This window comes from Oryzias latipes, chromosome 1 (assembly GCF_053564925.1).
Source record: "Oryzias latipes strain Hd-rR chromosome 1, Olatipes_Hd-rR_3.1".
NCBI lineage: Eukaryota > Metazoa > Chordata > Actinopteri > Beloniformes > Adrianichthyidae > Oryzias > Oryzias latipes.
Genome location: NC_136237.1, coordinates 35073778 through 35101148, shown reverse-complemented (window position 1 = coordinate 35101148; position 27371 = coordinate 35073778). Strand labels below are relative to the sequence as shown.

The 27371-nt window shown below is 39.8% G+C and overlaps 1 protein-coding gene across 4 annotated transcripts; it reads right to left on the bottom strand.

Moving 5' to 3' along the window:
* Positions 1-39: 39 nt before the first annotated feature.
* Positions 40-24934, bottom strand: sp6 (Sp6 transcription factor). 4 transcript variants are annotated; one of them, XM_078946379.1, is made up of 3 exons: positions 23102-23240; positions 22847-23021; positions 40-4972 (listed from the first exon to the last, which is right to left on the bottom strand). In XM_078946379.1, the coding sequence occupies exon 3, from the start codon at positions 4870-4872 to the stop codon at positions 3982-3984; it is 891 nt and encodes a 296-aa protein (XP_078802505.1). In that variant the 5' UTR covers positions 4873-4972; positions 22847-23021; positions 23102-23240; the 3' UTR covers positions 40-3981. The 4 variants fall into 4 exon arrangements, with proteins under 4 accessions (XP_078802505.1, XP_078802502.1, XP_078802509.1 ...); XM_078946376.1 differs by lacking the exons at positions 22847-23021; positions 23102-23240 and adding exons at positions 9516-9641; positions 10934-11108; XM_078946383.1 differs by lacking the exons at positions 22847-23021; positions 23102-23240 and adding an exon at positions 24843-24934.
* Positions 24935-27371: the final 2437 nt, after the last annotated feature.

Genomic DNA, 27371 nt, shown 5'->3' with positions numbered 1-27371 from the left:
TACTTTTCTCATAAAATAAAGACAAGACATAAAAAAACCTGTAGTTTTATTTCTCTTTAATTGACAATCATAGATTAAATAGAAGTTACAACTTTGTGTTTAATTTATTTATTACAGTTTCCACAACTAAGGCACTTTATGTAAAAACCAGTTTCTGTAAAATGAAATATAATAAATCTATCTAAAAGAGCATCAACAAATATTAATAATACTAGTCAATAAGCAGCGATTGACTAAAATTTAAGCAGTCTTCAATAGCTTCTATGTATAAATATAAACTTTCATCCTCCCTTAAAGTTTCTGGGTTTATCTTCTGTAATGAAGTTCACACTTCCTAACATCCTGCATGCTACTCGACTACAGATTATGCAATAGTGATTATGGAAGTTTAAAGAAAAACCTTAAAATTAAAACTTATTTTCCTCATTATTGTCTTCTCTGTTCTCTTTATTCTGTCATTTTTTGATCAGTTTTTATTCCATCTTTAACAAAAGTGTGTCTCTTTTTAATAAAAAAAAAAAAATCTAATAGTAGTTCTACTGCACTGTAATTTTTCAGATTTGTGAAACTGCTCATGTTTGCATTCACCTCCTTAATGTTGTCATCTTTCTTTTAAATATTAGAGATGATCTTGACCAGAATCTACCCATAAAGAGACTGAATTTTGAAAAATGTGCAACATTACTCATAAACTTGCTCTGCTTGAGCGGTTTTTTTTAACCAGGTGAAATTAAATTTTTATTCGAGACATTATTTCAAGGAAACATGAGTATTTTTTGCTGCTATGATCTTTGGTCACAAGAGGGCAGCAGAGCTACCAATGTTGGTGTAATTTACTTATTTTGACGAAAGGAAATACGTACTAAACAAAACATTGTTTTCATTTTCTTTCCAGCACACAAGTCAAAAATATATATTATTTGTATGTCTTTGGTATTTGTTACACTTTTAAAAGCTCACCAGCTTCTTCAAAGATTTTTTTGTGGTCTTTCGTAAAGGCCTTTAGTGTGTTTCAAAGTCCCACTCTGATCCTCTTTTATTTATTTTCAAAGTGTTTCCATTGGTATGTTAATTATGATTATGCCGCTTATAGTCAAGATAAACAAAACTAGTATCTTTTTTTTTTACATAATTTCTGCAGATCGGCAGTACTTTATTTGAAATTTCCCTCTACATTGTGGATGGGACCATTGGCGTGGAGCAACAACCCCCTTTCCCCTCCTGGTTTCTGAGAGCTCTCTGTTTACAGTCTCTCCTGTTAGCTTACATCCCTTACCAACAAAAATGGCAAGCTATCCAGATGTACAGTCTAGAGCCAGATGGCTCGGACTAAGAGATTTATGGATCTATTTTGTTTACAAGTGGAAGCATCAGAATGGAGCAGAACAGGGAGCTTGAGTATTTTCTACGTCACAAATAACCTCTTTTTTCAATCACGTTTTTTATGGTCTGCTCCTTTTTTCGTGTTCATAACCATTTGAACAAAGACATTCTCATAATTGTAATTTTAAGCTAAATTTTCTCAATATATGTCCTCCATCATCAGAAAAACACCACATGAACATGGTAAAAAGCAAAAACAACACAATTTTCATCGGAGTCATTAACTAGCAATTTAAAAAAAAGAAAGAAACCCGCCTCAAACTAAAGTAGAAAAGTAACAGAATGCCGAGGGTCATCATGAAAACTAACCTCAAAAGGAAAATCTAAATTGGTCCATTTGAAGAAGCAAACTTTCAGATTTGACAAAAGTTTTAAGTGCTGCTAGAAATTCAAATTCGCTAATTTAGCAAGAAATGCTAACTCTGACCGGTTCTGGCATCTCAAAACAGCGTAGCAACACAGCCAGATAGATCTAAAACCCAAACAGTCACGTGTTGAGTCCACACACGCTTTTGTTTCACAAACTAGACAAAAAGTAACTAGAACAAATACATTTTTTTGGACGTTTCCTCTGTTGATCATTTTGATTTCTTTAAGGGTCCACATCATGCTATTCTTAAGCCTTTCGTATTACAGCTTTGGACCGTTTTGTTTTTTTTTGTGAGGAGTTAACATTATAATACACTTAAAAGCTCAAGAAGTTAACTTTGGATGATATAGGCCCTTTAAAAAAAAGTGTTGGTCAAGGAGGCAATATAATTTTGTTACCCATCAAAGTTTGGATGCCAACGCCTCGGCTTAGAAAGTAGCTATTGGCTTTTGTGAAAGTCCGCTGGAGGTATCGGCAGCATTTGGCTCAACCAGGTGCTTTCAATTTTGTCTAAAAAAAACCTGCAAAATTCAAAAGTCAGTCACTCTAATGGAAGCCATTTCAAAAAAATTTTTTACGCCTGTCCAATCCCCCCCAGAAAAGAAAAAAAAATTCAATTTTTTTTATCTTATAATTTTTCAAAAACTGATTCATAATTAATATTTAGACAGCCGAGTTATCTTGAGATAATAAAAGCTGTTAACTCCTGTAAATAAACCATGGTATTAAGAAAATGCTTGCCTGGAAATTGGGAGGTTGTGTGTCCGATCTTACCAAAAACATATAAAAATAATTTTAGAGATTATGATTGCACCTTACTCCTCCAGCGGGTTGACATGAAAGAAAATTTCACGCACCCAGCTGTGGAAAACTGGTGGTCTTTTATATTTAAATTTGTAAATACAACACAAAATAGGATAAAATTATATTTCCACCCATTGACATCAACAGAAGCCATCTTGATTTGGTACTAAGTCTTTGTATGTCTAAGCTTACATACATTTTACTGACTGAAAATACAAACTCAAGGGGGATAATATAAAATCTATGTTAAAAACCTTAAAATAATGATATAAAAAACTACTTGTTTTTGATAGTTGGTAGGGGTTGGTTATTCTATTTGGCCCTCTAATGCTAATCCACTCATTCTTGTTCACATTGACATTTTTTCTCTTTCCCCAAAACAAAAAAGACCGGCTTAAGTAGAATATTCTATTTCATTGTTTGTAAAACAAAAACAACAACTGCATTTTCTATAAAACTGTTTCCAAAATTATGTTTTGGTTATTTTAAATGTTTTTTATTTTCAAACAAATCCTCACTCCTGTGGACTTTGTGCTATAAACTTGAGAAAAACGTTTCATTTTCTGAAGATAAAACTAGTCAAATTGCATGCTTTCATGCTGTCTTGAGACTTCCACAGAAAAGCTGTCACCGACAGTAAAAACTTAAACAATAGACGGAAAAACGCAACGTGGTGCTGAGAGAAGGGGGGATGCATCTCACCACAGGTGCGTTTTGTTTGTTTCTCATATTACTGCCTTTTTGATCCACCGTTGAGAGCGAAAACATTGATGGATCTGTTGTTTCCTGCTGTCGCCAACGTGTTCCAACAGAAACCAGTTTCCCATCCAGGTCAGCTTCCACTTCTAGACGGCTCTTTGAACGTTCAGGCTCAGCTTGTTGTGATTCGTCCTCCTCCTCTCAGAAGCAACGCGCTGCCTTGGTTTGCTCCGTCCTGAATACCTGTTCACATTGTGTCGTTGTTTGACTGTCATCAAGTCCTTTCTGCTGTCAGACTGTGTGAAAATAAACACGCCTCTGGCGATCAGCCGTCACATTGTAGAACACTCGATCTTAATATTCAATCCTAATATATTATGTAACTGTTTCATTTGACTGAAAGCAAACTTTCACATAAAGAAATATTCGTCATCTTTTTGAAACGGGTCTGTTTTTGTTGCACTGATGTGTTTCAGACCAGCCGCCGTTTTTCTGTGGCCTCCTCCTGGTTGCAGCTCTCGCTTTGGCTCAGCAACCTTCTTTGTGACCTTCTGGACCTAGAAGGACATCCTCCTGTGTCCGTGAGCTCCAAACAGCTTCACCCTTCTACGTTTCTGTCCCGTCAGTCAAATCTTTCACCTACTCTCTATTCTACTGCAATTCTATGCCACCTCTGTATCGGAGCGGGAAGCAGCCGGCGTACCCTGAACTAATCGGAGGTGAAGTTAGCTGGCCTGGCCTGAGGGGTCTGCCTCACACTTCAGCTTCAGCGGGGGCTCTGCCCCGTCAGACGTTGACTGCGGGGGCGTGGCCCCATCAAAGCCTTTATCTGCCCTCCCCTCTCCGTTCACCCGCTCCTCGCCTTGTCCCGGCGGGGACTCGTGTGTGCGCATGTGCTTTGCGAGATGATCATTGCGCATGAACACTCTAGGACACAACGCACAGCTGAACTTTTTGGCGCCGGTATGTGTCTGTAGGTGGCGCTGCAGTTCATCCGAGCGGGTGAATCTTTTGCCGCAGAAGAGCCAGTTGCAGACGAAGGGCCGGTCGCCGCTGTGCCAGCGCAGGTGGGCCTTCAGGTGGGAGGTTTTGGCGTAGGCTTTACCGCAGCCGGGAATGTGGCAGTTGTGCATGTGCTTCCTCCTGCTGTCATCGGGGCTCTGGCCCATCTGCTCCGCATGGACGCAGTTGGGGCAGCGGCACACCGCTTGACCGGCGCCCCTGGAGGAGGAACGGCGCTGCGGTTTTGGCCGATGTGACACCGAGGTCTCCGGAGGTTCCTCCAGGGAGTACGCCTCCTGCTGCAGCATATCAGAGGCCATCGGCTCCATCTTGAAGCCATCCTGCGGATAAAGGTGGGGCGAATGCGACGCCGGAGATAGCTGGGCTGGTGGCAGTGTGCACAGTTGTGGGTCGGACCCATAGGGCCCTAAGGAGGGCTGAAGCCCCATGGAGCTCCCTGGACTCACAGGAGGCAATCCTTGTGCAGTTTGCAGGTCAATCCAGCTCCCTGCTTGCACATCACGATGAAGATCCCACCAGGAGGGAATGTTCATGTCGTCTGAGCTGCCACCAGGTGGTGCTGTCCTCAGCCACGGCTCATAGGGGTGGGCCATGTGAGCAGCTGGTTTGTAAGCCGGACTGTGGATGAATTGATGTCTTCTTAGGTAAATCAGAAGCTCAGCACATGGCCAAATGATCGTACATTAAAAAGATCTGCAAAAAGAAACACAAAAATAGTATTAGCGGTTTTAGCTAGCCATGTTAAAGTTCTTGAGAATTCCCAAATTGATAACTCTACGTTAAATTAATGGTACACAACCTTCTACTGAGGGGCACAAAGGACGTACAGTGGGGCAAAAAAGTAATTTTCAGTCACCAATTTTGCAAGTTGTCACACATAAATAATAAGAAAGGGCTGTAATGTTTTCATAGGTGCAGAACTCTCATCTTTTACTTGTAGAATCTGTGACTTAATTGACTTAGCTGGTTCAGTTAGTCGTATCAATCTCCACCTTCACAGTTCTGTTCTTTGTTCTCAACTGATAAAAAAATTGCCACAAAAGGATATGGTTCATACATTTGCTAGGATTGCCACATAATAACTTATGTTTACTATTTCTCAGTGTGAAGACTAATGCAATCTAAGGTCAACTCAAAAATATAATCTCTCCAAAGTCTGCCACATGAAAAGGACGGAAGGCGACAGCTCCTTTTAATTTGGAGTTAACTTTAAAAATACATTTTGCACTCAGCTGAACTGTTCCACACTGTTTTTTGAATAACCGTAACTCGTCAACTGTTTGTGCACTTAGTGTAATTCCAGTGGATTCTGTCAGAAACTGAGGAAAGCAGATTTGCCCCAATATGAAACACTTTACTCCACTAAAGTGTAGTAATGCTGCATGAAAATCTGTTGGGATTAGATTAATTGCGCAAACTGTTGAGCGTCTGTTATTTGATGTTGCTGGCGACAGCTCCAGTTTTAAAAAGGTTAAGAATTTCTATACAACTATAAATTCTAGTTTAATCAATCACTGCACAAAATTCTCATCTAAATTTTAAAGTGGAAAAAGGTAGAAGAAAAGCGCTCACATATCAAGTATCAAATGTTTTTTTTTTTTTAATCAATTCCAAAAATTATGAAGGAAAAGTAGCAGCTGAGACTGAAAAGTTCTTGAACAGGTACTTTTTCCTGTGCTAAGAGTGAAACACGTTTTTAGAAAAAACCACAGATTAGCTTGTAGCCACGTGAAGCTCCACTAGCGCAACAGCGGATGAGGGCTTGCTTAAGGGTTACCACAGTTGGGTGAAAGGTTTGGGAATCTGTTCCACCGATCGAACCAGTGACCCTCTGGCAGACCGGCCATGTCAGTGACCACAAAGACATCAGGATGGGTTGGCCCCTTGAAGTCCCACTTGGATCATGTTTTTATATATTTAAAAAGTGTTCCCAGTGGTCTTTTAATTACGATTATGCCATTTTTTCCTCCCTGTGCCAGAAAGCTCTCTGTTTGCATGCTCTGCAAGTCATGCATCAGAATGGAGCGGATCAGGGAGCTTTAGTCCCGTCCAGTATATTTTCCAGATTCACAGTTATTCCCAAAAAATACACGTCCTCCAGCATGAGAATAATGCTACAAGAACATGTTAAAAACATGCAAACCACAGTTTTCAGAGGAGTGGGTCTTTAACACAAGGGTACAGGGTGGCTTTCTGCTTTCAAGTGTCCAAAATCCAAACTGTTAGACTTTTTTAAAATCCAGTTTTCACATTCAGCATTGGAATAGAAAGATGGAAGCCATGCAGCCAAAGCAGACTTCAAGCATCTTTCAATTCGGAGGAGTTTTTTTGCAGATCTGTATTTCTGGATTAAAGCTTCACCCTTTCGGGTCCAAATATTGTGTACATCATTTAAAAAAACAAATACCCCCCCCCCCCCCCCCTCCTTTCCCATTGCCATGGATACAACCGTTCTCACGCTGCATGTCCATGAAGACATGGAAGGGGGGGGGTAAACGTGTCCAGACAGAGGCCTGCCACATGCATCCGCTGCCAGGTACTTCCCATGGAAGACAGTCAAAGACGAGCGCAGAGAGCGACAACAGCGCAGGCCGTTCGCGCTCTGAGCCGGGGGGGTTGGACGAAGAAGACGGGGAGTGTTGACAGGAGAACAGCTCGGTGGAGGAAGACGTTCCAGGGAGGTATGGCTGTGGGCCAAAGTCTATTTGTATGTTTTTGAGGTTTGTGAAGATGAAGCCTGGCAGACAGAAGAACCAGTTTTTTTTTTCAATGGATCACTTTTGATTTATGACAACAGGCCCCCAGGCGGGGTACAAGACAGAGACGTGTAAAACGCCCCGCCTGTTGCACGCTGGCGGCAAGGAAGGCTCCACCATCCGCAGACTGACGGCGCTCTGGAGACAGAGATCCAGAGTCCAACAACAACAGCAGAACAGTTACTTCATGTGTATAATTAAGGGCCCGCTGAGATTGTATCCTGTCCCCAACACACCGCAGGAATGTGCGCTTTGGCCATGCTGGCCGCCAGTGAAGGGGGCGTGGCCACAGATTCCTGCAGGTGATGGAAGGCTTGTTAAAGTTTTGTGCCAAACCAGCTTGCAAAGAGATCTTTCAGTACGACAGGAAGCCTTTTTGTCGGTCTTCATCAACGCCATGAATCAAAGATAACAAGATCAGCTTTAAAAACAAAAAAAGAAAATAAACCTCAGTCAAATAATTCAACAACCAAAAAAAAAAAACAAAAAAAAAAGGGATCCAATGAAAACTCAACAAACACAAAACCTGCAGTCAGGAAAGCTTGATGCAACGGTCACACCGGGTATCAAGAAAGCGATGCATGCAAGTTCTTGAACGCGCTCTTAGCAGACGGTGTTCACACTGGACGGTCACTGCTTAAGCATGTACGCACAGCGGGAAGAGGCTCGGTGTTGATGATACGGTGCAAATCGGGTGAATCATTTAATTCAATTTATGAAAGACCTGCTGTCATGTCATTCCTGCTGGGCACAAACTGCAATTATTAATTTCTCCTCCATGATCTATTTTTAAACGGTTGGTACTTCCATGAATTAAAAAGGACGCCATTCATACGTCACTACCAAATCCCTGATTGGTCAACTGCTTTACCTTTCAATGGGAGTTCAACCGCCCAAAAACGGTTGTAGATACTTGCGTAGCTTTGTGTGAATGGAAGAGTTTGGAACAAGAAAGGACAAGACGCTTTGGCGAGGCCGGTGTGAACGTGGCTTTAGAATTCCACCACAGTGAGGACGACCACCTCAACCCACATCTTCCCTCTTTCAGAGCGGCATTTGGCAATTCTCTAACATCAAACTCCAGAGCAAAACTCTTTTTTTACGCTTTTTGTTCATTTGTTCTCTGCATTTGATTCATCCCCTGGAGGAGCGGTGAGCTGCAGGCACACATTTCGTGGTTCAACCCCCCCAATACAACCGTCCTGAGTGTTAAAGCTGAGAGTCCCATTTTCAGAGTCTTTGGTAAGCCTCCACGGTGGATTTGAACTCACGACCTTCCATTTTTAGGGCAGATTTTCTACCACAAGGCCGCTGAGCTGGTAGAGGCTGTTTTCTTTGGGGCAGGTGTGAAAATTCACCTGAACTCGGATAGGGTTCACTTCAGACAAAAACACAACTTTATCGTAAATTAAGTAAGGAGAGGAAAACTGCAAGTGACCAAAACAAAACAGGCTTTACGGTTTGGTACCGCAAAAAAACTTAAATGAAAAACATAAAAGGTCTAAGATGATAAAGAACCGTTCTTTTACGTTTTCACTGAATGCCGCTTGAAAATGAAGTGCAAATATTTCAATTTTAATGCTGTGTTTTTTATTTTTAGGCTGAACCCTTTAAGATGTTATCTACTTCTAAACCATAATGATGCTATTTTTTTCTCCCAAATTGTTATTTTATAGAAGAAATCCCAAAGTTGGGCATTGTTAGAAAGATTTTTAAGAACATTAGGGCTTAAGTCTCCATAATTTAACCTTCAAAAGATTCGTGACAGGAAGCAAATTTATTAAAACAAAGTTTCTTTGAGTCACAGCAGCTCCGAGTTGCTTTCTGAGCAGAATGAAATCGTAAAGCAATTAGTTTGGCATCCCCTAATTAAAGGTCCGATATTGAAGGTCAGCCTGATTTATTTCACGTCAGCCCGGAGCCGGAGCGGCTGCTCTGTAATTTCTGGAGAATGCCCAGACTTACAGTGGGACGGTTCACGCAGAGACTCTGCAGCCGCTGACAGGACCGTAAACAAACCCCGGCTCAGGCATGCTCCTCCGGCTGTGAAACCGCCCCGAGCTCTCCGAGTACCTCAGGAAAACAGGTGGCGTTAGGTCGGCCCCCAATGACAGAGCCGGGGGTCATAAAACCTGCCCGACCAAGACCCGGCATGGTCGGAGTTTTACAAGTCTGAGGCCCAATGACGGTTTTATTACGACAAAAACAAAAACGCCGGAATGGAAAGTTTAGAATCCTAAGAAGGAGATGAAAGATTTGGGTCCCAGATGTCAGAGTGTGTGGGAACCGGCTCCAGGAGGCGGACGCTGCTGCACAGCTCTTAGACAGGGGTCACCTTAGAAGTCCCTTTAATGACAAACTTCAAACGCATTTCAGTCCAACTCAAACGAGCTCAGCGGCCAAGTTCAAGAGAAACATGTCAAAACAAACTGCAAAAAACGGATCTGAACCGTCTGAAATTTTTTTTTTGGGCTGCACACCTGAGCGAGGATTACACTGGCGACGTGCAGCGCTGTTTTTCTAATCTCGGCTAATCTGCTCCTCTGAGCTCGAACTGTGGGATGAAGAGCAGAGGTCCTTCAGACACAAAGGACGTCATTTTATTCCTAGGCAAAGAAAAGAGAAGAGGTTTGTGCAGTTTTAAATATTTCGGGTTACTTTAAATCCAGATCTGCATTCGGCGCGTTCACACAGCAAAATAAAAACCGGATTTCACGCCAGACTCGAGACTTTTTAATCGAAAAAGCACAAAAAATTGCAGCAGGTTTATCTGGCTTTTTTTAAATTTAGGAATTATTTCATATTGTTAAGTAAAAACATTATTTTATTTCTTCTAAATGACTGAAAAAACACTGGAAACAAAATGCTTTTATTCCAAATCTTTGTAACTTTTGCAACATTAAATGTCAGTTTTTCTAAAACCTTAAAACCGCATCTATGACTGAAAGAAACTAATCAAAACATTTAAACACAAATATAGAAAAACAGCTATGTTTTGTTTATCACTCCTTTAGTTCTATTGCAAGATATTGAGTAAATCTATTTGAAATACTTCATCCACAAATAACTGGTCGTTGGATACTTTTGCATCAAAAACTTTTGCTAATTTTTTACATACCTGTATTTAAAAACGGAAAAATGTTCTTAAAGAGTCAAAAGAGCAGGATTTCTAAGTCATTCGCCAAGCAACAAACACACAACAGTCAGTGATTAACATTGTATTTTTAGGTGTGTATATATATATATATATATATATATATATATATATATAATAGTAAAATGTGGTACTGTGAACTGACATCTAATGAGAAAAAATTCTTTTAACAAAACATTTTTTCATTCAGACTGACTAATGGGAGGTGGATGCTGCTGCACAGCTCCTTTTTATGTGTTTAAAAAAATAAAAAAGAAGCTTCAGTTTGCTTTAAAATGGATTAGTTTATATTTTTTGTTTCATTTTTTTTAACACACTGACTTTTTACGGCCTTTTGACTACTTTAAGGTGATATTTTCAAAATTTTAAGCACAAAAAAAAAAAAATCAGAAACTTTAATTCATTTTATTTATTTAAAGAAAGCACAAAGTTGAAAGAAAACTGAATGGAAATATTTTAATTTCTGAAACATTGCCCCCTTTTTAAAAAACCTTGATACGTTTTAAGTTTTTGATTTGTTGTTTCTTTCCTATAAAGATCCATATTTAAATAAATATTCCTTGAATGTCCTTCAACGGTTTAGCATTGAATGTGTTTTAAGCTGCACCACAGACATAAATGCAGTGCAAACATAAAATGAGAAAAAACCCTGCAGTGTGCATTAAAGTGGGGTTTTCTGTTTGCACAAAATGTTTTAAAGACGCAACACTGTTAAAAATGATTCAAATAAAATCAACCATATACCTGTCTTTGCTTTGGAGTCGCTGCGGTTTCTCCTCTAAAACAACCCGGATCAGTTCTGCTGCTCCTCGAGAAATGCCTCCAGAAAAATAAAATCCTCATCATATTTCTCCGTCCCCGGCGCTCCAGGTGAGGCACGTGCGCGTGGGGCGCTCAGGTGAGCAGCCTTCCCAGCACTGACTAACTTTATGACAGCCCGTTTGTCTAGAGCCGCTTCAGGCTCCGCCCCCTTCCCCTTTGAAAAAGGTGTGTGATGAGGAGGAAGAGGACGTGAAGGTCTGCACGAGGAGGGATCATCTCAGCATTACCAGCTTCCTTTTTACATTTCAGAGGAAGTATGAGCCATGAGGTGTTAACAACCGCTTCCTGGAAAATGGAAACTCCTTTTTGGATCAGGGGAGAGTATGTCAAAAGTAAGAAAAAGAATATTAATTGGAAAAGACTTAATTAAAATGTTAAAGAAGTAAAAACTAGAAAAGTAACTGATAAAGCAGCAGTACAGGGGTTTAATGAAAGTTCTTAATTTTCTGTCTCACATTCTGGAATCGGTCTGGAATTCTGGTTTCCATTAAAGAAAAATAGAAGGAATCAACATCCCCCTGCATCCTTTAAGCATCAGCAATGACTATAATGCTCCCAACTCCAAAAACACAACTTTACATTAAACACATGCAAAGCCTGCTTTACAGTCCTACTCAGATCATCTTTTGATCTATTTTAAAATCATCCATCAGCTTTTAATTACGATTGTCGTTTTTAGCCAAAATCAGAAAAGCGGGGACATAGTTTCTGCAGAGCAGCAGGAGTTCATTAGAAATTCACCTCTGAGTTGTGGCCGGGACTGTAAGGCCATAAAAAAAACCCTGCCCTCCTTCCCGTTTCTGAGAGCTCTCTGTTTACATGCTCTCCTGACTCCTGTTAGCTTAAAACCCCTCACACCCCCAACCTACCGTTAGCGGTGCAACAAAAATGGCGAGCAATATTGGAGCCATGCAGTTTTGTGTCAGATTTCAGTTCAGACGAGGAAAACAGAGATGTTATTGCATTTCTTTGTCTAAAAGTGGATTCATCAGAATGGGTGTTGTTGTTTCTTTCCGTCCAGTGCATTTGTCGTAATTACAATCTTCGTCAAACGGCATTTTTCAGCTCCAACAATTTGAGTAAAATAAAATGTCAGAAAAATGTCACAAGAACATGTTAAAAACACCCAAAAAAAACTATTTTTATTGCAGTGGGTGTGATGTTTTCAGCCACTTTTGGACAGCCACGGTATTACAAACCTTTATTATTTTGAAGTATGACATGTACCTAAACATAATTGAAATGTGAGAATCCATTCAGCATTTGGCCTTAAAAACATTTTTAAAACAGCAGAAAGATATGAGCAACAGTATTTGAACATGTTATTTAAACAGAAGTTTACAAAAACAGTTGATAATAATATACGCTGATCATATTCTCTAATATTTAGTATGTTTACTATAATAAGACCGAAGGAGAGATTGATAGGTGCAGTGATGGAGGATGTGGAGTCGATGGTGAAAGAGGAGGACACAGATCATAGGGTTTGGTGGAGGAGGACAATCAGCTGCTGCGGTAAAAGAATTTTTTATGTGACGTTAAAAATGATGAGATTTTTGTGATCAGTTGGAACAGAAGTGACAGATGTGCTTTGCTCATCCTTCACATGATGAAAATCTTCGGTGAGGAAAGTCTCTGTTGGCTGCAGTCCCGCCCACAATTTAGAGGTGAATATCTAATGATCTACTACAGTTAAAAAAAGATATAGTTTGGGTAAAATTGGCATAATCAAATTAAAAGACACTGGGAACGCGTTTACAAAAGATCCAAAGATGATGGGAGTGGGTCCATTTGAATTTGTCACGCCTTCTTTAGTTTTCAAAGACCCGGTGCGTTCTTCAATGTGTGAAGTAAACTTTAATCTAATGTTTAAAATTGAAAACAAAAAAGAAATTCAGAGAAAAAGAAAACAACACAAAAATCTTTATATTTTGAGTAAACCACATAATTGGTTAACAAGCTTTAACATTTAAAAGGTTCAGAGAAAACGTCACATACTATGATGCTTAACTTCAAATCCAACAATACCATTAAATATTAGAAAATACCATGTGTACTTCTAAATATTCTTTTAAATTGCTAGTTTTCATAATAACTTTATTAACTCTACGTATTTGTATTCTTTCTTGAACTTATAAATATATTCCACCATTAATCTCTGACATCACCTGTGATATTCTGAATAATAAAAATGACGTCGGAAAAGGACGTGTATATGGACTGGAGTTTACTTTGCTCAACTTGATACCATAAAAATGGGCAAAAGGGTGGGACGAAGCAAACTGAGACTTTCATTGGTTCAAGCACTTGCCAATCAAATAAACATTTCCCTGATAAACTAATCTGGGCTTTAACAAAATCAGAACAACGTATTTAAAAATATTACCCCCAACAGAGTTGTCATGAACATAAAAAAAGAATTACTTTTCTAAAAAGTTCCTCCATCAATCTAAAATGGTACGATCTCCACCACCAGACTTGTTGGGAATTTGCTGTTATGTAAAGCCTGCCTCTAGTGGTCATTTACAGTACTACAGTATTTCGTACTGTTGGGTTTGTATCAAGTCCTGAAATGGAAAAAGGTTCTTAGGACGTCTGGATTTTGCTCACGCCTCCTACAAAAAGTGATTGACTTGTAAATTAAAGTTTATGTGGCATAAAAAGCCTCGTTTCCACAGTCCGGTCTGCTATTTTGAGCGTTTCCATTATAAAATGGACCCATTAAGCCGGACCGAACCATACCATTTTTGGTTTCCCGTTGGTTGTAGGTCCATAGGAAAATAGAACGGAACGGTTGAGGCGGAGCTACTGTTGTCACATGATGAAACCCGTTGATTGCCGGGAGGCCATTATTCTTTGCCACCAGCAATCTTCTCTCAAACAACATTAAATGCTTTGTACATACGAAATACCAAAAGCCAAGCAGGAAAAACAAGAGCTGCTGGATGGCCTCTGTTGTTGTTGTTGGCTTTGCTTTTGCTGTGGTCGTACTACTACGACGCAAAGCTGGTCGCGTGCGCCATGACAGTCTAAAGGCCCGTACACACCGGGACGAATATTCGCCAGGCGTTATTCGCCAGCGTTTTTCGCCACGTTTTTTGTGTTCACACCCAGGCGATTTTCGCTGACGATGAGCCGAGCGAACATGCAATTTCATTCCCTGACATTAGATGGCGCTTACTGTAAAACAGAAATACTCCTGTACACAAGGTGGCGCTGCGCAACTTTACGCTTCTTAAAGTCGCTTTTCACTCAGAAGAAGAGAGCAAGTATTTACGCGCTAGTCAGAATAATACAAAGAAAACATGAATATTTCAAGCACCAGTAGCTCCAACTGGTGCTTGGTTCGGGGATGTTTTAGAATTTCCGTCATTATTTCTTCGCGGCTGTGTAGACGCTACTTGGCGTCTATCTTCTTCGCTGGTATGTGTGCTCAGCAAGGCAGTTTTGTGTTTGAGCGCCCCCAAGTTGTGTTTTACTGTAACTTCAGAAGCTCCAGACACGTGAGCAAAAGCGCCATTCTCATTGGTCGAGTAGATTTCGACGCGACGCGTCGAAAAAAAAAAACGAACCCGAGGCGTTTTTTTTTTTTGACGCATTGGCGCTTGGCGTTTTTTCGCGTCAGTGTGCACTCTCTCGTTGGTGCCCTTTGTTTAGTCACGAGGCGTTAAACGTCGGCGAAAATCGCCGGCGAAATTCGTCCCGGTGTGAACAGGCCTTAACTTTGAGTGGAATCGCTTGCATGAATTGGACCAGGACCATTCTAAACCAGACTGGACCGCTCAGTGGAAACAAGGCTAAAGATGGTCGGATAAGAGACGCATTAGGGAGCCAATCATTTCATCATGGGCGCTGTGGTGCAGCGGTAGGGCGGTCGACCCATGATGGTAAGATTGCAGGTTCGATTTCCGCCTTGCACGCCCATGAATAGATGTGTCCTTGGACAAGACACCGAACCCCAGTGTTCAACAGCGGAGCCGCCACCAGTGTGTGAATGTGTGTGTGACTGGGTGAATGGGTCTGTGACTGTAAAGCGCTTTGGGCCTTGTGGGTAGAAAAGCACTATGAGTATACACCATTTGTCTGTCCTCTCAGTTGTATATTAAGTCTTAGACTTGTTTTCATTGTATTTCCTCGGGGGATTGTTAAAATTATAACATTTTAAAGAAAAAAATACATTGAAACTCAACTGTATTATACTTTTCTTTTCCTTTGATTGACATGGCTATGAAAGAATGCACGACTCACGACGGGAAATCTGACCTGAGTCTCAGAGAACCGACATTGGGATTATTTCATGTCACATGGTCTCGAGAAGAACAGTTTACAGCATGAATGCATAAAGCCAAGCATCTGAGTGAGTGCTGTCTGTGGACCTGCCAGACCCTCCTGAGCAGCGGTTTGCCTAAAGCCCAGGAACATTATCGCTCCAATGTGGCCTTTCCTGCCAAACCAACAGAGATGTCTGCTCATTCAGAGAACAAAAGAACCCTTCCAAACGTTGAAATCCAAGCGTAGACTCAGAGCGTGTGCCAAATGTCCCATAACATGTGGAGGTGTAGTTGGCTTTGAATCAAGACATTTAAAACTTTTAACATCTTTTTCCTTTGACTTCCCCTTTCTTTTTTTTTAATGTTGTCTCTTCTCAGAGTTAATTCCTTTCCTGTTGCGGCATGTTGGTGGAGAAGCTTCAAATCACCTCACAAACACAGACCACAGACAGGCCGGCGGGAAGGGACTTCCTACCTCACAGTGCTCCTCTTTCTCTGAAGCAGCACTTTAAAAACGCTGAGCCTGACCCGATGATGTTCCGGTCATGTCCCGAAAGCACAAGGACCAAAACTGACAGCTCCAACACACCTGCTGCAGTATTTCAGAAATCACCCAAACTGGTGGATCCCTAGAGAACTATAAGTTTAAGTAAACGTAGAACATTGATTGGATTTGAATTAAAAAAATATTTTCTGTGTATCGGGATGATGCACATGCGGGAGCTTAGGACCACACACCTCGTCTAACTGGTGTTTACGGACATCTTTAAAATGTTAGCACATTTCCGAGAGTACAATGAAGCACAATGAGAAAGTCTCTTCTTAATAACATTTAATTATAGTATAGTTTCAAGCCAGTGGTATACAAATTCTCCTTGTTTTAAACGTGTTTTGATAGTTTGTTTGACAGTTTTATTTCTGCCTTTGCTTAGATTTCTCTCTTTTTTTTCCACATGAGTTTGTAAATGCAGGTAAATGCTAGTGTTTTTTAGACTGATTTTAGCCCTGATTTGATTTATTCATCTGGAAAACTCCCAGTGTAAAAGCAAATGCACTTAAAAAAATATGTGAAAAAAATCTATATTATTTCTATTAATTTAAAGGGCCTATATCAGGCAAAATCAACATTTTTGAGCTTTTAAGTGTATTATATTGTTCATTCCTCACAATAGAGATCGAGTTGTCTTACTTCCAGGTTGAAAAATGAGCTGCGAAAATAACTAATATTTAATAAAAAATCGTTCTTTAGTGTGCTAAAGGGACTACTATATTATATGGATATAGTTTACTCTGAAAATGTTTAAAAAAAAAGCATCATAGAGGCACAAACCTGGAAAACCAAAAGACCTCTTGTGATCTGGTGGCAGACGGGATACAACTTTGGTCGTGACGTGAACTGACCTTTTATATTTATATACATTCGTATTTTAATTTTTATAAAAAGTCAAATTTACACCACATCTAAATAGATAAATAGGTTTTGCTTTCCCAACATTTTACCCTGTAATGTAAAGTAGGAAGAACAAAACAGACCAGCGATATCGTGATGAGCACTTAAACCAAACAGATCGTGTCTTTGACACAAACACATTGTGGCTTTTCAACTTTAAATTGCAGCTTATCTTATAGTTTTCAAAAGCAGATGAGCTTAGAGTTCAGCCTGTTTGAAGTTTTTTTGCATGCAAAACAAAAAAAATTTGTAACAAAAAACACCCTTTTATACAATTTTATCTTATGGAGCCTTTAGGGGCCACAAGAGGGAGAAAAAATGGTTCCAGTTTATCATGTGCACCAGAAACATTCTGGTGGGGACCAGAACCAGCACTGTTTTGTTTTGTTTTTAATTCCATATTTGTCCCTTTTGAGGCTCTGTAAAAATGAACAGAGTACAATTCCATAAATATACCAATAGCATTTTGTCTAACACTTTTTTACGTCTGTCACTTTTCTTTCTCTATATGAGTTGACAGGAAAGCAAGACTTTTTTTTTTTAATCTATTCTATTTTTGAGAATGGCCACCATCTTTGTTCTCTACATGACACAAAATTGCTTAAAAAATCTAACTTATTAAACTGTAAAAACTTTACGCAAATTTAGTTGGTTTGTTTTTATGAAAAATATGTAAAAGGTTGAAGCATATTAGGAACCTGTATTCTAAAATCTTTTAAAAAAGCTTTTCTCTCAACAAGTAATGGTCATTTAAGGTCTAAGACTGCATCCATGACTTAAGATACAATACAATCTTCTAAAGTAGAAAAGATATCTAAATTTTTATGTTGCTCCCATTTTAATATAAGAACTAAGCACAAAAAAAGTATTTTGTTGTAAGTCTTTTTTACACTTTATGGGGGGGGGGGTAAAGGCAATCTTCAACCTTTGACAGATTAATCTTTCCTTTTACATGAGCTTAAATGATTCTATAATCAAAAATCAAATCAAAAAAGTTAAAAATTACATTTAATTTTTTCCATTTTTTCCATGACTTTTGTCTACAGTACATAAACAAACCACTGCTCTAGCAGCAATAAGATACTTCTTAGGCACAGATCCTTCAGCATTACCTGGATAATGATGTTCTATATTATGATACACAGTTAAGCCCTCAGCTTTACACACCATGGAGGAATTTTAATGTTTATCCGTGTTTTAGTTGCTTAGTTTAAGGGTTTTTCTTTGTATCTTAACCGATTTCCCTGTAAGTAGAAGCTAAATCTTTGTGTTTTTTTTATATCAATAAAAGCAGCAACTTCTCCGTGAAAACATAGTAAGTGTTATTTTCTCAGGTCGTTCGCATCTTTTTTTCTTGTTTTCCTCAAAATTCAAAAGCAGCAAAATCAGTGGAGACAATCGTATGGGAAAATTTCAAATCAAAGCTTATTGTGTCAACTTGTCTGGATATAATCAGAGAAAACATTTATAGATAGGCAAACCTTTGAACAGCCATCAGGGTAATTTAGGTTTTTAAACAGAGAAGATAATTATAGGATGATAAAAAGCTTCTCTTGATCTCTGCATCTGAATGACACAAAAGATTTTAAAATTTAATTAATAAATTTTTTTAGGTTTATGCCAAAGTAACAAATGTATATATAAAAATTTATGAGTGTTTGTGAAATCTATCTCTTCAAATAATAAGAGACCTCCAAAATTGGATAATGACATTTAAAGTACAAAAAATACAATTTTGGAAAAGTTCTAAGTCTATGCAGCTGGAAAATGTATTTTTGTCTGCAGATACAATAGAGAGAACATTTCGTTAAAACACATAGAAAATACTCAGACTCATTTCGTGGAAATAACAAGTCTTGCCTAAAAAGGCATTTCAAGACCTGTCCTTGTGCCCTTTTTTGCTCCTTTAATGCATTTCTGAGTATTCCTCTAAAAACCTGTGCTCTGAGCACCAGCCCTTTCCAATCTATAAAAACGACGGGTTCTCCCATTGTGACGTAGACCAGTGAGAACCGCCCCTTCCAGGAAGAGTCTGCGCTGCCAGCCCTGCCCCCCAGGTTAACACACACACTTTCTCTGAGGAGCTAGCTGAGATCGGCCAAAACCTTTCATATGCACAATATGTGCGCTCATCTTTGCAAAAGTGTTGATGTCGTTTTGTTTTCGTGGGCGAAATGAAGACACGCTGCCGAGGCTGAGTGTAGGTTTCACGCCATGAAATGGGCGGCACCCTAAAGGAGGGAAAGGCGGAGCCTCAGAGATCGAGTCGTCTTACTTCCGGGTAGGAAAAGAGCAGCGACAAATAAATCAAATTTCATTAAAAACGTGTTTTATATTGTGCCAAAGGTAATATTATATACATGGTTATAGTTTTCTCTGAAAGGCTTAAGAATAGCATGATAAAGGCCCTTAAACTTACATAAAAAGACAAAAGTGCAGTTATCCCCCCCCCCCCCCCCCCCCATATATGGCCCTGAGACATGGTAAAAATCTCCATTTCTTTCTCTAATGAGGTGGATTACCAAAACACGCACCCATCTGCTCCCTCTGTCAAATTTTAAAACCCTTTGTAGCCCCCACGAGTCAAAAGGTTTGCCCACCTTTGATTTAGAATCATCAGATTTGTGGATGTTGCCATTTTGAATCAAAAGTGACTTAACATTTTTATGTTGTTGAAGTCTTATTATATCATATCTCTGTCGCCGTACTGACTCATTAGCAGCTTTTCACTTGGATTTGTAGTTTTCATGTCTTTTCCTTAAAATACTTTTTTATTTTTTGTGGAAAAAAATGAGAAACCATTACTCCACGAAATCTTTTTCTTACAAACATCTTTCTGTACATACTCCCCCCTAAACAAGCATCATCATTGCTCGTTAGTTTCTGTTGTATTTTTAATTACAGTAATTAGTTAGGAACTATGTTCTGGAGTGTTTCCCTCACTCGGGGACAGACATCAGTTTGAATTCTTTAAGGTGTACTTTGTGATTTTGCATGTGAGTCTCTCTGGCTTTTTTTTTTTTTTTTCTTATAGGCAGTGTGTTTTGTATACAAAATCTTCTGCCGATAAACCTAGTTCGGATTCAGGTTTTCCAGCCTGTGGATGGGTTGGCTTGTCCTCGAGTCCCACGGGAACCGCACCGGTGTTCTAGACAAATCCTCCTGCCAACACGCCAGCCTCCAGAGAGCTCGTTGGGGTAAAGCCTCACTTCCCTTCCACAGCAAAGGGGGGAGGAAAAAAATCCAAGCTAAGTAAACAGTAAGCACCTAGTAGTCAACTTCCTTATCCTTGTTAATTATTCAAAATCCTGGAGGAGAGACCTGCCCACAGTTCTGAGTAACATTTTTTTTTTTAGTCCATACAGGCAGTCACTCACCGCAGCCACCCCCTCCCTCACCTCCAGCCCCCCCCCCCCCCCCCCCCCCTTTCAACTTCAAACCCAGTCATTTTTGCAAGCTGAGCTTTGATTGTACCAAACACCTGTATTTTTCCTGGAGAGACTTCCTTGCAAGTTCCCGCCTCCCATCTTTGATTGTTAAACAGCAGTGGCGCCATCATTACTGTCTGTGCGACTGATGCCGCCCAGCTTCTCCTCCCATCCTCTGCCTCTGCCTTTTAACCGAACTTTAATTGCTCCGAGAAAATTTGGATCACTTCATTTTATCTAATTTCCAAAACCCCCTTCTTTCTGTGTGTGGGTATTGAAACTGCTTTGCAGGATCCATCAAACGACAACCACAGATCCCCCAACAGCTGTAAACTACCAAAAAAGCTGCACAGATCCAGAGAAGGATGTTTCATATTTGTAGTAGCCAGACGGACACTGTCAGCCAGGGTTTGCTTTCTTAGCTCAACTGTAATCCCCCAAGGAAGAGACGCAGACGTACACACACACACCTTTGTGGCAGTAATATTATTAGACGGCCTCTTCTTCTGCCATCCATCCCGTCACCCCCACTTCCCCGTGAAGACTGATATCCTCTGGGCTTCTAACCAGCTGTTTCCTTCCCCTAACACCCTTCATCTTCTTCTGTCCAAGCCTCCACTTCACAGGGCAGGGCTTTAAATCTGAGCCCTGCTGAAGATCTGACGTATCAACGAACTGAGATCCAACTACACTTTGTTGGATTTGTGCAAAACATCTTCACATAACAAAATGAAACTTTAACACCAAAACATACTAATAAATGTCCCATAGAACATCGACAACAAACACATTATACTTACATATGCATTAAATCAGTGTTAGGCACTGTTTAAATAATGTTTCAGGAATTCACAGTAGTAAAACGAGTTGAAATCCCACCTTGCTTCTACTTTGTAGCTTCCATAAAGATGCTCCCTAATGTTTTCTTGATTTGATTTGATATGATTTATTGGTTTATTTAAATGGCGTATACTTATATAGCGCCTTTCTTCCTACAAGGACAAAGCGCTTTACAGTCACAGACCCATTCACCCAGTCACATGCACATTCACTCACACATTCACACACTGGTGGCGGCTCCGCTGCCAAACACAGGCGCCCGCCTACCCCCAGAGGCAAGGTGGGGTTCAGTGTCTTGCCCAAGGACACTTCGACTCATGGGCGTGCAAGGCGGGAATCGAACCTGCAATCTTACGATCATGGGTCGACCGCCCTACCGCTGCTCCACAACCGCCCCCCAAATAAAAAAAAAAAAAAAGATCTCTCCAGCGATTCTCTTTTTCCCTGATCCGTGAAGGTGAACAACACCTTATGACAGAAACACTAAAGATAGGAATTCAGTAGTTTAGCTCTGACTGATATTTTTTTTTTTTAAATCATTCAAATCCCGTCAATCTGCAGAAACGTATTAATTATGATACAATCCAAAATCCTCTCATCCATAATTCAACAGTGTGGAGCAGCGTGGACGCTGCTCCACACTGTTGAAATAAATTAATTTAAGCATTAATTGTAGACAATAGGACTAGAAATCACACAGATAAATCAAACTAATTTCATATATGAAGAATTGCACTGATTAAAAAACAAAATTCATAGTTAAATAAGTTGAAATTTTATTTCAAAATTAAAGAAATGCATTGATAAAATACCAAAATGTCTATCAGTAAACTAAATTTTAATGCCTAAAGCTTCAGACTTGTTCTTTAGAGGATTGGTGACTTGTTGGTTGAGTTTCTTATGTTTTGGTCTTAAATTTTTTGTTACTCAGTGGTTTCTGTTTGTGTTGACAACCTTCAGTCTATTTAATGGTTTCCAGTTATGGTTTAAAAATATTAGGAAGCCCTGAAGTTATACATACTTGTCTGAATGCTAGTTATAGAAAAGTGTTTAGGAATCAAAAAGTTTTCAATAACTGTCAAGGACACATGGTTCTAGAGGAGGAGCCCAATGGAAAACCTTGTATTTTGTTAAACCTGATTTAACTTTTGACACGTGTTCAATGGCCGTGTGTTTTGTACGTAGAGCCCGAAAAATAAAAACTTCTGTAGCTACATGTGCACACGAGAGTTTTGACTGCAGTAGCCTGAAACGCCCGTTTGCATGGACTTCTCTTTGGAGGTAGCCGCTTGAATGGGTGTTGCAGAGGCCGGTATGAACTTAGCTTTTTTGTCAGTTAATAAGATAAATGTAATGATTTCATGATTAGACCAAAAATACATTTCTTTTTAGCTTTTACACATGAAACCTAAGATATTCCAATGGTGCCAGAATGATTCTTTGCAAAACGTGGAATTGTGTTGCTCCACAGTACAAAGTCTATTGTCAGGTAAGGACAAGTTTAAAAGTAGATAGTGTACAGGCTGGAAATAATAGTTTTTTTGAGTCCTTATCCTCTCTAAAACAAGGTAGCACCTCTTAATAATTGATGAGTATCATCAGGCTTCATTGTTTGGTGTCATCTGCATAACATTGAATCATCTTTTTAATGATTTTCAATCCAACAAAAGCAATAACTGAGAGGAAATGTCAAAACAAACTTTGGAATGTGTATGTATAAACGCAGTGTTTTCTTTCCAATCAAGGACTGGTTTTCCCTCACATAAATTTCCATATACAGATGCGTTTCAAAGGTTTGTGTCTCGTTAGTCTGTCTGTGCTTTCTTCTTAAGTCATGCATGCTTACTGTGCAGAAGGTCTTGCTTGGGTGTGTCAGCCTTTGGCTCAGGTGGGTGTTTACTCCTCATTGGTTGTTTTGTGTAAGGGCAGACAGGATGTGTGATGCTTGTCAACACGCTCACAGACATGAAAGGCTGAAGAGGGAGTGGAAGTCACCTGCTGCCGTTCAGGTAACAGGATGTCTTCACAGAAAAAAAAATCAAAAAAAGTTTGTCATGTCGCCTTCAGCATTCCTTGTTGTCTGTAAGGAAACACCTCTCACCAAGGTACTCCTTCTCTAAACGAGTCAACACCTCTTTCAAATCTGGTATAAAGAGGGAACCAGTGGGGTCCAGGTGTTACATCTCCAAGCACAAGCGTGAGTCGGACTCTTGTAGCAGCTCATCTGGCACTCCTTTGCTGTACTCCTCTGTGCATAATGAGTTGTTGAAAGAAATCATTCACAAGTTTACCACCAAAACACGCAGCATGAGTCACTTTTGGGCAGGAGATTGACTGGTATGCATACTGAAGAGCAGCAGTTATGGACTCAACAATTGTCTGGCTTTGACTGAGGAAACGGTTAAAACAAGAAGACTGTCGCTCACTGCAATGCAGCCGAGCTGGTTTTCATGGAGAAAACACATCTTTGACTGTGCTGAACACCCAGACCTCAACAGGGTTGTTTTGCACGAGCAGAATAAACAGCAGTGATGACTAACCCGTTTCCTGACTCTGCGAGTGTAGAATGACACTCAAAAGGAATTTGCTCAAAACCTTTTATAATGATTAGCTTTAGTAAATGCAAACTGTTTCTCTAGTTGGTTCTTTCTGAGCAGAAAGATGTTTTATCATTTTGTCATGTATGGGTACGGCTTAAAGCTTTCCAGGAATGTATGGTTTTAAATCATATTAAAAGAACAATAAAAAGTGGTGAAAAAGACGAGACACTTAAGAAGAATGGTGAAAATAGAGAAAAGACTGAGAAGATAACAGGTAGATTCATTGATAGACTATGTCTGGGGGATTATCCATGTTATACCTAATACCTCATTGTTAAGGCCTTGGTCACCTCTGCCCTTATTGGTGCATGCAGGTGAAAAATGGGCAAAACTGTTCGCAGGTCCAAATGAAATATCAAGATCGTTGACTGCTTGGTGAGCCTGTAGTCAAAATGTTCATGGAAATTTGTTCTACGGGGGTGATGTGGGCAACAGGCCATAGCATCTTATCCAACATGTAAAGGTGAAGTACGTGTGAGGCAAGCATGTTGCATGGATTTTTACATGTTTTCAATCTCCTGATCCCTCAAATCCGCTACTCTTTGCATGGTGTAGTGCTGTTCAGGTGATACGTGCATGCTCCTTGCGCGCAGCCTGACTGCGTACAAATTGGACAATCAGAGCGTAGTTTGTGTCCCACAGGTGTCCTACAGACACTTACATATTATGTGCATGAGCCGTGGGTGAGGTATTTATGCATGGTTAGTAAGAAGCCAGTAATTGCACTTTACTAACAACGAGAGTGTGATGTAAGGGCACTGTATGACATCATGACTCGTGTGTCGTACTTCACGATACATTTACTACCCGCGTGAGAATGGTACGTTCCAGTTTCATGACTAGAGGTGGCCGCATGAGCCTCAAGGGAAGTGCAAAGCACACCTGCGCTCCCCTTAAGGTGAGACCACTTAAGGCAAAAGCCCCTGCTTCCTCTAGACACCAGCTCACCAGATCTTGTCTTTTGTGAAAAATTGAACCATCACCCTGTTTATTTTTTATGTTTTGCCTGATTCCAAGAAGCTCAAGTATCTTTCATTGCCTCGTGAGCTACTTGGTGTTGATGTACTCTTTTCACCACCATAGATTCTTTGCTACAGGGCAACTGCTGATCTCCTATTGGGGTCATGCAAAGACAACATGCACTGGTGTTTCAAATTCCCTTATAACATAAGTGCGTCCATGTCGGTCTTGGATGGTGGTACAATAGGCATAGAAAACAAGGGGTACAGATGATGAGCTCACCTGGACTAATTCTTGATGAATGTGTCGACCAGGGATCACTTGTGTTCCTGGGGCATCAAAGTGTTCTCCTTCCACCTCATTGTAAGGTTGTTTCCAGGATGCTACGCTATAGCTGCTCCATCAGGAAGTCTTCCAGAAGTCTGTGCCCCACTTTCCAACACCAAAGTAGTGGCTGTTGTACCCAAACAGCTGCCTGGGGTGGAATGGAGATGAGGCAGAAATACAGCTGCACACATACACACAAGTTGCTAGCAACTAGCATGAAGTACATCAGCAGAAATGGCGTAAGCACACTCATACGCCACAAGACCCCAAGTTGCTGTTAGTGGCGAGCCAAATAAATGAGTTGCAATGGCAGTCTCCAATTGAATCATTTATTGAACTGTAGTTAGACATGAGGCTATGCAAGGTTAGCATGTCCCAACTCAAAATCCATTTGATTAGAGGCTGCAAAGCAATCCCTGTGATGTGTCTGATCCAAACCCACAGCAGCAGATGCTTCATTGACTAGACATTTCCATTGATTAGGGGTTGTCTTGTTTTTTGTGAAAAGCTCAGTTGTTCCTGCATGGTGATCCTAAGCATTAACACTTGTCTGCTCAGAATTTCTCTTCTGTTAAGACAAGGTAGCACTGCTGCTACATAAGCCTGTGAGGCTGGTTCTCCTCCTTTTTTTTAAATCATAAAGTGCACAACCTCTAAGGACCCTAAACAACTCTTACCCTGTGGGTTGACTCCAAATTTGTTTCTAGCTTCTTAGTTGACCAAAATATCTGGCAAGGATTGCTCTTTTCTTATATAGATACCTTAACTGCATTCATGGCTTTATTCTTCTAAATGATTCAGTATATCTTCATTACACAACTACATGTCAAAATAACCATTTTTAAATCACTTAACCCAGCAAACCAAGTGTCATAGATACAAGTCGGACAAAGTACCATAAAGTAATTATAAAGTAGTTTCTTGAAACTTTTCTTCTGGATGTGATTTAGAAATTACCATCAATACATGATTCTGTGGGAATTTGTCCATCTTCAATATTAAATGTGGATTTAGGATCTGTTATAGTTAAAGTGAAAATGCTGTGGACTCAGAGAGTCTGAGACAGGGAGTGTCAGGGACATAACCCAATGAAACACCACCGATGGGAGACACCCACTCGATAAACTACTGACACACAGAAACTTTAATTACACTGATTAGCCAACATGGGACCCAGACAAACTGGTAACAGACAGTGGTGTGCGGTGGTGATCCATGTAACCATTACCCTTGAGAATAAACTTGATTTCTTTTTCTGATTCCTGACTCCTGAAGTTTCTACTCTTAATAATCCCACTGCTTTAAAACGAAAAAACTGCAATCTCGCAGTGAAATTTTAGACAAATTTTTACTTTCATATTCAACTATTTTGTCATTTTTGTCATGAATCTAATCCATTTAATTGCTTAAATAGATCTCTATCTAATATAATTCTAACAGTCCATAGAGCTGCAATTTTTTAACTCACATATCATCACTTAGAATGATAGATTGTGTTTAAATGTTTTTTATGTTGACAGGTAATCGCCAGGCTATGCTGGCTTTGGTTTATATTTGAGCAAATAGACTGCTATCTTGAATTAAAATGAAATTTTAATTAAAAAAATTCAAGCAGGAAAGATTAAAATTTGCCCTTTTCGTGTAAATTTAACTATTCTTGTAGTGACAAAGGTAAAAAAAATTATTAGTGTTTGAGCACAAACTTTAGAGAAGTCAAACACAGCAACATGAACATTAGAGGAAGGTTTTCCTTTTCTAAGACGGTGTTTCCCTTTTACTCATTGAGGTGTTTGGAAAAACTGATCAATAAGTGTTTAGTTGAAACAGAAATGCCTTAAAAGATGATGAGCTTGAGCCTTTATGAGGGGAAATAAAAGCTTCTGATGAGACATCAGGACGTTTATTTGATTTTCATTACTTGCAAATGATAGCATTGAATTTTGACTTTGGCCTTCACAGTGAACCTTTGACCTAAGTTCTTTATAAATTGTAGGTTAGAAAGGTAATCTTAGACACTGTGATCTTCTGTGCAAATTCTCCATCGGATTGTCAAAAGTTAACTTCTGTATGTCAACATTAATTTTATTGATGGTGTTTAATTGATTAAAACAGCAAACAGCAAAGCAGTAAGTTTAATAAATGGAGAAAATTGAAACAGCAGTTGTGTTACTGCACATCTTCAGGTTTACTGAGAGTTGTCCATTATTATCTTCTGTTTAACAGCCAGGCTTGATTGTCTTGATTTGTTGCCCCAGCCTTCCTCTTTAACTTTCCCATTACACCCTCTCTGGCTGTTCTGTGGAACTGATTGGCAGTTTGTCTAGTTTGCAGTGTTGTGTAGTTAGGGTTAGTGGTTGTCAGCCTCTGGGGGATGTGAGGCTCATTGATGGGACAACTTTCTGTGTAGGTCAGGAGTCCATGAGCTTCTGGTGATGTTCTGTGTGGGGTCTTGTGATGGTCCGTCCCTTTCTACCAATGGATGGG